The following is a 9,685-nucleotide window of genomic DNA, read 5'->3' as shown; positions in this document are numbered from 1 at the left end:
TTCCTGGTAGAAAATAAGCTCTTTGAGGATACGTAGGAACAGTTTCATTTTCCTTTGTATGACCAAAGCTGACCAGCACCTGGCACTCAGTAATGAACTTAGGAATGCTTAGTGATTGAGGAGCTAAAGGAATAAACCCTCATTGAGCCAGAACACTCCTTCCAGCCTGTACCCAGGTACCCTCATTCCCCAACTGGCACACCCCAGGAAAAAAGACATTAACCAGAGGGCACAAGGGTCTTTAATTCAACATAGTCTTCTCATTCTGTAACAAAAAAAAGGAGGGAAAGCTTCCCCCAAAGGGCTGTTGGAGAGCCACCTATGGAATAGCCCCCCAGACTGAAGTCCAAGTTTAGGGCCCCCAGGGCCACTCAGAGATCATAGTTGGGGTTCTTCCTCAAGATTACAAAGCCCTCCAGGATAGGAGTGACCGGCAAAAACTCCTCGGTGGCTAGCTCAGCCCGTTCCCCATGAGCCAGCAACACTGGGGTTGTGTGCGTCTGGAACCCTGTGATGGTCTTGGGTTTCCCAGCCTGGCCCACCACATCCACTGCCTAAAGGGTAAAAAAGGAGAGATAAGCAGAGTCTCGGAGTAGTGAATCTAGTAACCCTCCTGCCCCTAAGAGCTCTGGAGCAATGGTTGCCATGCTGCAGCCGCTGAAGATCTCTCACCTGGCCCACACGGACAGACACTGGCAACGGCCGGAGCTCCTCATCAAAGGTGACCAGCATTCGGGGCTGCATGGCAGCCACCAATCCATAGAGCACATAGTGGGACTTGCCCAGAATAACTAAGAGAAAACAGCAGAGAGGCAGGTGACCAGCTTCCCCTCTCCTGACTCCTGAGCCCCCCTCTATGACTAACTCGTCACCCCCAGCTTTCCCCAACCCACCTCCTCACTCCCCACACTGCCTTATGCTCCCCCGAGCTGCCATTCTTTCTGCCCACTCTCTGCTTGCTCCCCTAACCCTGGGGCCATTGCCTGACTCTTGAGAGGTAGGGAAAAGTGACCTAAAACACCAAATACAATGGAATTAATGGCCAGTCCCTCATCCCCAGAAGACAGCCAGCCCCACTGTAGCCCAGCTAAAAGCAGAGTCTGGCCTGGGCGCAAAGGGTACAAGAGTAGCCCTAGAAAAGCCCAACTGTGGCCCACCTCCAACCCAACGGTCAGAATCTCAACGTCCAGGTGCCTCCAGAGGAGCCATAGCATCTTAGGAGAATTGCCCTGACACCGAATCAGCCTTTCTAGGACAATTCTGAGGGGGGACTCACTGTTGCGGACATCGAGGAAGGACACAAGCACGGTGAGTAGTCCAGCCACAGCAACCTGGCTCATAAGCTGCCGATCACTGTGGTAGGGGCAAAGGGTAAGGGTGCCCTTCCCCAGATGTGTCAAGCCCTGTTCAGGATATAGGGAAGGTCAGGACTGCAAGAGCGGTGCTGCCAAGCCCAGCCAGCCAGCAAGCCTGATGCTCCAGGCCCTTCGAGTACACCCCTCCCCCACCCCCCACCTCCCACCACCTTCAGGCCTCTTAGAGAAGAGCATCCCCCTCACCTGGGCCAAGCGCACCATGAAGAGATTGTTTGGGTCCTTGGCATGGTACTGGGCTAGCTGTCGCAACATGGCAGCCAGACGAGCATTGTTGGTACCTGGGAAGAAGAGACAGCAGAGGGTCTCCTGGGGGCAGGAATGCTGCACAGGGTGTCATTCCCCAAGCCAAGCCCAGATGTCCCCTTGTACCCAATACCTGCCCTTCTCTGCTAATACTCACCACTGCCCACCATGCCCATGGCAAATATGGAGTTATAGGACACCTCCGGGTCAGCATCATGGGAGAATTTGCTTAAGGTGTCCAAGATGTTGAGCCTTGGGTTGGAGACTGAGATCAGGGCCAATGCCAGAGGTACTGCCCGGCGCAGCGTGGGCTCCCCATACCTAAGCTGGAGAAGGGGGGTGTAAAATAAGTCAGGGGAGCTCGAAGAGAGAGCTCCCAGCCTGGGCACAACCACAGGCTCTACCAGTCTCAGATCCAAATGTTCTAGGGCCCTTGGGGGCCCATAGGGTGGAGTCGAAAGATAGGAGCCTGAGCTTTGCCATTTCTTGTCTCTGACCTGAAAGACCAAGCTCCCTCCTCCATAAAATGAGGAAGCTGGAATGACTGGTAGACAGGACAGAGTCCACTGTGATACATGAATGGAAAAGAGAGGAATGAGATGAAGAACTCAAGGAAAGGTAGGAAGACGCAGGAAGTAATTTAGAAAGAGGATTGGAGATCCCAAACCACAAGGGCCCTGCTGAGCACAACTATGTAAATAACAGCCACAAACTCTGCGAAATGCCTCAGGAAAGAAGTGCTCAAAGTAGAAGGAAGAATAAGGTAGCCTGGCCCGGAGGACAGCCAGCCAAAGAGGTCTGGGGCTTCACTACAGCCTTTCCCTCATTCCAGGCTGTGCAGGTGAATAGGTGTTTGGGACTCACTAAATTTAACAAGATTTTTATCATAAACCAAAGATAAACCCAAAAGCACTAGTCTAAATTGGGGTTCCTTAGACTTTTCCCACTCCCCGCCCCTTTCCACCCTGTCCTCACGTGGCCTGAGGGGATGCACAGTGCCAAGTGCCAAGTGCTTTGCATTCAGAACTGAGGCTGCAGTGAGGTTTCGGTGATGCAACATGCACAAATGCTGCCAGAAACACTCTGGATTCATCACACCTTTGATTCTGAATTATTTTTTGGTTGTCGCACATTCAGAAATCTTTTACTGGGGTCACGACCCACACTTTAAGAAGCACTGACCTAAATGACCCCTAGAGGTCTCTTCCTGGTCCTGCAACTCACCAAGTGACCGAAGGTGCGAAGAGCCATCTCAGCCCCAATCTCCTCCCCCATGGCAATAAGAGCAATGCCCAAGACGGCCACACCCTGGCAGAGAAAGGAGGGCACAGCACGGTGAGCCCTGGAGCCCTCACCACCCCAGGGGGCCATCCCACCCCAGGGGGCCCAGTCCTGTTTCCAGGCGCTACCTGGTGTGCCCCCATGTCAGCAGGGGCCTCTTTCTTGTCTTTGTCCTTCTTCTCCTTCTTGTCCTTGTCTTCCTCCTTGTCCTTAGAGTCAAAGTGCTCGCTGCAGATGTGAAGCAGCTGCTGGACTTTCAGCACGTTCCCTGAGCCTGGAAGATAAAAGAGAAAAGTGAGAAAGATGAGAAAGAGATGGTCCCAGCAGGGAAAGGCGATCAGGATGATCTTCCCATAAGGATTTAAGGTACATGAAGCTTCTATGATCCTCACAAGTGCAACCACCAGCCTCATTTTACAGATGAGGAAACTGAGGCAGGAAAAGGTCGAGTGACTTGTCGGGGTCACACACCCTGGTGTATCTGACTCCAAGCACAGCAGGCCATCTCCTCTACCAAAGAGAAAGGAGCCTCTATGGGAGAACTGTGAGAAAGGAAGGGATGTCAAAGAAAGCACACTCCATTTACTGAAAAGCAACGGAGCCAGGGTCGAGCCAACACACACCTGCATAGGCACACACATCCACAAGGGTGTTGGCGAAACTTCGGAAGGGTTCAGACACAACCTCCAGAGCTGCCAGGATGGCTTCGATGGCCTCGCCTTTACCTAAGAAAAAGAGGTGTTCAGGGCTCCCAGACTGCCGTTCACCCCAGCCTCCACACCCTCCACCTGGCCCTGAGGACCACTGGGCACACCCTAGGCAGCCCAGCTCACCAAGGTGGTTGAGGCCCAGTCCAAGGGGAAGCCAACGGGCATAAGTATCCTTGAGCTCAGTCTCGGACTTTTCCATGATGGTCTGCAGGATGGTGGACGTAACATCTCCATTGCAGGAACCCACAGCGATCATGCCACAGGCCAGGGCTGTGACACCTGCCACCTGGCAGAGAAGAGGGGTGGTCAGGTCAGGCTGCACAGTAAAATCCTCACTCACTGTCTGGTGATCTGACTTAAGGAGCCAGACTTCTTTCTTCCACCTTGGGGGAAGTCCTTCCCGTCCAAAACAGGCAGCTTCCAACCTTTAGAGAGCAGCCAAAAAGGCACTTTGCTTCTCCTGGAGCCTCAGTGTCCCAATCTCACCTTGGGATGTATTATGACTTCTTCCAAGGAACACTGAGGCTTCAGGCCTGTCAAAGCTGATCCAGGGACAAGAAACTAGGACTATACAAACCTGAACAAGGCCAGCCTAGAATCTAGACTGGCTTTGTACCAAAGGTTCTTATCTGCCTGTGCTTCGTTCCCACATCCCCGCCCCGCCATTCCCAGGTAGAGTCCCAGGGCTCAAAATAATTCTCCAAGGGAGCACCCCTCTAGACACACCTCCATGCTGGACTTGGAGTCTCCCATCACCGGCAACAGCAGAGTTAGGACATCCTCACGATTTGAGCCAGCATAGGCCAGGCCAAGCCTAAGAAAGCCAGAATGAATGCATCAGCCAAGGACTGGGCAGAAAGGGCAGCCAGAGGGACAAGTGAACTGGCACCAAGGAGCTTACCCAAAGATGGCACCAAGCCGCATGGTATTGCTATTATGTAGGACATAGTCTGAGAGCAGGGCTAAGGCTGGGTCACATTCATTTCGGACTCCTGAGTTCACAATGCCACAGGCAAGAAGTGCTCCTGACTGTGAAGAGAACATAGATTCCACTCTCTGGCCTGTCTTTCCCCAACTAATTCTAAGAAAAAACATGATCCCCACCAAATTCCACACTCCCTCGGTTTTCTTGGGGGTTGGGGAGGAGAGTATAGTTCACAGAATGTGACAAGCCATGCAGACCTCACCAGTGAGCAGTGGGGACGACACCATCACAGAAAAGGGGAAGTGACCTCTCACCTTGATGTAGTCCTCGGAGGAGTAGAGGTACTTATCAATCTGGGTGAGGCCCCCATCCACATCCCAAAGTAGGATCATACCCAGGGAGGCAGCTGCACTCAACATTCCTATGGCGGGAACAAAGCATCAGCCCACACTGGACCAGTGTCAAAGAACCTGGAGCAATGAAGAGGGGGCACAGGGAGTTCGTGATCCTACCATGATCCTTGTTCTTATACAGCCACTTGTTGCCATCATCTGTGAGCAGTTTATCCTGGCCAAAAGCCGCATTGACGAAGCCATTCACAAAGGAGGCAGCCAGGTTCATGCGAGCTGAGTCCACCTGGGAGCCACTGCCCCCAAACCCTGCACCAAAGAGGAGAGAGGAATGACTCCAGCTACTGGGCCTACGTCTGAGCCCACAGATCTGCTCTAAGTTTTATGGCAGGTCATTCTAAGCGGCCATTACTGTGGTGACCATGGCAGCAGTGGTTCTATAACCAAGATGGTCAGTGTGACTCAACGCCCCCAAACACCTCTATGGCTACTCACTGTTGTTTTCCAGGTGGGTTTTATAAATGTCATCAGGCACCTTGGGCTCCATGATGTCGAGCTGGAGAGCAAACATTGCACAATGAACTTAAAATCACATCCAAAACCAGGACAGCTTCCCTTTGGATCTTCCACCAAAGGGTAACTGGGGCCAAAAATAACTGGACAGAAGAGGAGCAGGGCGCCTCACCTCCCTGGCCAAGGCCAGAAAGTTGCTATTGAGCTGCACGTTGGACATGATCTCGGTCAGATCCTCATACTCTTCGACATCTTCACTCAGTTCCAGGAAAACCCCGTGCCGGCCCAGCATGAAGGCCATTTGCTTCTGAACCACTCTGGGGAAGAAAGCCGCCATATTTTCCCCATTTCCCAAGAACAGTCCTTAGACGACCCCACCCCCGCCTGCCTCCGTGGTCACACATACACATCCTTGCAGGAGGTGAAGATGTCTTCCACCAGTTCCATGTCATTGAGCATAAGGGCAAGGCGGAGGGCCTCAGGGAAGCGGCTGAACTTCCGGAAGACTCCCAGGGCGCAGCGTAGCAGAGCTGAGTTCTCGGGCTCTGGCACGTAACTCACACAGCTAGAAAAGAGAAAGCCTGTGGGCCTCCCTGAGCCCAGAGTTCCTGGCTGGGGCACCCCGTGTCCCCTCTCACAGCCCCTCCCCTCACTTACCTGGTGAGGTAGAGACAGACTTTGGCATAGGCATTATCGTCGATATCCTTCTCCAGCATGTCCATCTGCTCGATCTCCATGAGCAGGTCGCACGCCTCGTGCTCTGCATTGTGGGCCATGTTGTAAGGGACGATTTCCTTCACCAGGGTGAGCAGGGGCTCCCGCTGAGACTTCTCGGCTTCATCCAGCTCCTGCCACTCCTTGGCCACTTCGCCTGCCAGATGCCTGGTGGAGGCCCTGGTGTTAGTGGGGGAGGCCAGGCCGTCCCTCAAGAGACTCCCCTCAGCTCTCGCCGACCACTAACCTGCTCTTACCGAACATATTCGTGGCCCCAAGACGCCAGCTCTTCCTGAGAACCCACCAGTCGGTACTTTAGACATTCACGCTCCCCACTCATGGTCATGGCCAGAACAGAGATGATGTCGGCTGCAAAGCGCTGCAAAAAGACCAAGTCATGCTAAGCCTGAGCTGGGGAAGGCAGGTGGCCCAGAAAGAAGGCCGGCACAAAGGATAGGAGAAGAACAGCCAGCGATGCCTCATCCACGTGGTGGCGCCGCCTGGTGGCACATCAAGTAATAGACATGGTACCCAACCAAGTAAACACTTAGGTGCTGCCAACGTGGACTCAGACTAGCGGTCCCAACTCTGAATTGGGTAAAAACAGCACCAAAATGGAAGGTAAGCAGACAGAAGCCAGAGGGGAATGCAGAACAAATGCCACTGTCACACGGGTCTGTGCTTCTATGATCATCCTTTTAAATATGGGGTCTTAACTTGGGATCCGTGGACCCCATAGAAGTCTAAAAGGGACAAGATTTTAGGGCATCTGAACCATTTTTATTTTCACTAACTTCTAAAGGAAATTCAGCATTTCCTTCAATTGTTTAAAAATATGATTCTGGGTTTTTGGTTTTTTTTTTTGGAGGGGAGAAAGGCAGGGCAATTGGGGTTAAGTGACCTGCCCAAGGTGACATAGCCAGTCAGTGTGGCAAGTGTCTGAGGTCCTCCTGACTCCAAGGCACCTAGCTGCCCCTTAAAAACATGATTCTGAAAAGGACTGGTCTGTCCCTTGGCTTCTCCAGACACTGTCCAAGGTGGCCAAGGATACAGAGCAAGAATTCCAGTTTTACATGGACAGACCTGAGAATTTACTATTTTTCTCCTTATTTTTTCTGGTAACAGGATTAAGTTTGCAATAAAAATTATTTTTAATGCTAATACATTTTTGATGACTACAGTAAGAGCCTTTCATGGGCACAGTCATACTGATCCAGGGCCTGGATCCATGTGGCCTCATCTATACCCATGTCCTGTCACCAGCTCTAAACACAGAAAAGTCAGAAAATCAGAATCAAGACCCAGTCCTGACACTGAGCACACAAAAGGGTAAGACTCAGTTTTGCCATCCACAAACCGGGGCTGCTTGAACAGTGGTATCGAGTTCACCATATGATGGGACTGAAATCACTTGGTGAGCCTTCACATGCCATGAAGGGCTGAGCCACTCTGATGACTATGTGCCCTCCCTGACAGCCCCCTGGTCAGGGGGTCTCACCTTATTCTCCCCAGGCTTCATGTTCTCATAGATCTCCTTCAGCTTGCCATAATGTGGGCGCAGAAATTTAAGAGGCTTTGGCACCGAGGTCATGGAGGTTGTCGAAGAGCGTATCTGCCGCCGCAGCTCCTCCAGGGCTGGTCTGTAGAGGGATGTGTCCTTCTCCTGGTTGGGAGGAAAAGATATTTGGAGAAGGGTTCAGGTAAAAAGGAGCTACACTTCCTGCAAGATTTAACAGGAAAAGCTTAGGATAAAAATTCTTTCGTGTAGCCACACCCTCTCCTCAGGAGAGACCAAATGACATATTGAATGCCAAAAATATGGAAATATTTATATGTGACAAAGCAAAAATGGTAGATATACCAAATACAGCAACTATAAATCCATTAAGAAAAATCACAGCCACAAATTTGTAGACAGAAACTTGGACAGGAAGCCAGGATAAAAACATGTTTTTTTTTTGTTAAAGCTCATGTGTGTTTATATTTCTTCCCTTCGTATGGCCCGGCCTGATACTCAACAGTAATATTCCATTATTTCACAAGATCATCACTTGCACAGGCAAAGCAACCAAGTCACCAAGGGAGACCCAAACAATAAAAGGTGGAAAGCGCAGCAGGCAGGAGCCCGAGCTCTTCTGCACAGCAACAGGCGGGGGAGGGACGGGCGGGCTCCTGACTCACCCCGAGTCGCTCCACCAGCATCTCCAGTTCATCCTGAAGTTGTTTGTCTTCCTCTGACTGCAGCGGGAAACATGGGGTCAGTAAAGTCCAAGCCCTCAGCCTCTCTTCTCTCCAGACCCTCCTCCCCAGGAGGGCAGCATGAGCAAGTGTGCAGAGGACCTCCCCCATACCAGCATCTTACAACTCCAATGGGGGGGGAGGGGTACGACAAAGCAGGGAGGGGAAATGGAAGGGACTGGGGGGGAGGGAGGGGAGTGGGCACTGGACCTGAATTCAAACCCAACTCAAACAATGACTAGCTAAATGACTGTGATCCTGCCCAAGCCATTTAACTTATGTCTGCCTCAGTTTCTTCTTCTGTAAAATGGGGACAATGCTAGCAGCAATGGAGGGGGGAATGCCCCCAGCTCCAGCCTTGCGGCCACTCGCGAACCCTCCAAGCCTGTTGCGGGGGGAGGGGGAGGGAGAGCCAAGACTGTTACCCCTCCCCCAATCCCTGAGTCTCTCTTTCACGCCATAAGTCAACGACCCCGCTTTCGGGTCCCCGGGTGGCCTGAGGAGTGACCAGCAGGGAAGGGGTCCGGGCGCTCGGACCCCGGCTCTGGAGCCTTTCCTCTCCACCCTTTCCTGGGAAACACAACAAAGGCCTGGGTTCCAATCCTGCTTCTGTCACTGACTCCCTGAGGAAACTTAGGCCGGCCGCTTCCCTCTAGGCCTCAGTTTCCTCTTCTGTAAAAGAAGGAAGGCGGCCTCCAGGGCAAACAGGCCCCAAAACACCGGGGGACCGGGACAGGGACTGCGAAGCAAAGGCGCGGAGGCTGGGAATGGGCGAGCCGGCTGGGTTGTGGGCGGTGTGGGGAGGCAGCGGGAGGAAAAGGGGCCTCGAACGCCGCGTGCAGCCGGGCCGCGGGGTCTGGAGGGCCGTTGGGCGCCCGCCGGGCCCGAGGCCTGCGCCGGCCATGACTCAGCCCGAGGCCCGACCCGAGACTCAACCCGAGGCCCGGCCCACCGCTCACCAGCTCCTGCTCCTTCTCCTTGTCGCTGAGCTCCCGACGCTCCTTGCCTCCGGCCTTGTCGTCCGCGGTACCGGTGCCGCCCGGAGGGGGCTGCGGCTGAGGCGGCGGCGGCGGCGGCGGCAACACCGCCTTGTTGCGGCCGCCCGGCTCCATGGCGCGCTCTGCTCCGGCCGTCCCCCGCCGACTGCGCATGCGCGCGCACGCGCGCACGCGCCGTTTCGTCGGCATGCACGGCACACACGCACGGTACGCACGGTACGCACGGTACGCACGCCCGGACTACAAGTCCCACAAGGCAGCGCGCCGACCATGCTGAGACCACGGGTCTCATTACGAATGGGCAGGCTGGAGTTCTTGCCGTAGCACGTCGCTGCGC

General features: G+C 53.6%; 1 protein-coding gene across 1 annotated transcript; it reads right to left on the bottom strand.

Annotated features, from left to right (window-relative positions):
* Positions 1 to 223: 223 nt before the first annotated feature.
* PSMD2 (proteasome 26S subunit, non-ATPase 2) lies at positions 224 to 9,503 on the bottom strand. Its single transcript, XM_036767301.1, has 21 exons — positions 9,310 to 9,503; positions 8,294 to 8,350; positions 7,611 to 7,775; positions 6,370 to 6,491; positions 6,056 to 6,280; positions 5,805 to 5,963; positions 5,571 to 5,715; positions 5,381 to 5,441; positions 5,048 to 5,194; positions 4,850 to 4,956; positions 4,512 to 4,639; positions 4,337 to 4,424; positions 3,734 to 3,896; positions 3,524 to 3,625; positions 3,029 to 3,174; positions 2,844 to 2,927; positions 1,777 to 1,945; positions 1,560 to 1,654; positions 1,277 to 1,403; positions 673 to 791; positions 224 to 554 (listed from the first exon to the last, which is right to left on the bottom strand). The coding sequence occupies exons 1-21, from the start codon at positions 9,499 to 9,501 to the stop codon at positions 372 to 374; spliced, it is 2,784 nt and encodes a 927-aa protein (XP_036623196.1). The 5' UTR covers positions 9,502 to 9,503; the 3' UTR covers positions 224 to 371.
* Between the last annotated feature and the right edge of the window lie 182 nt (positions 9,504 to 9,685).

The sequence above is a fragment of the Trichosurus vulpecula genome, chromosome 7 (assembly GCF_011100635.1).
Source record: "Trichosurus vulpecula isolate mTriVul1 chromosome 7, mTriVul1.pri, whole genome shotgun sequence".
Lineage (NCBI taxonomy): Eukaryota > Metazoa > Chordata > Mammalia > Diprotodontia > Phalangeridae > Trichosurus > Trichosurus vulpecula.
Note: the sequence above shows the minus strand (reverse complement) of the source record. Positions and strands in the feature narration are given on the sequence as shown.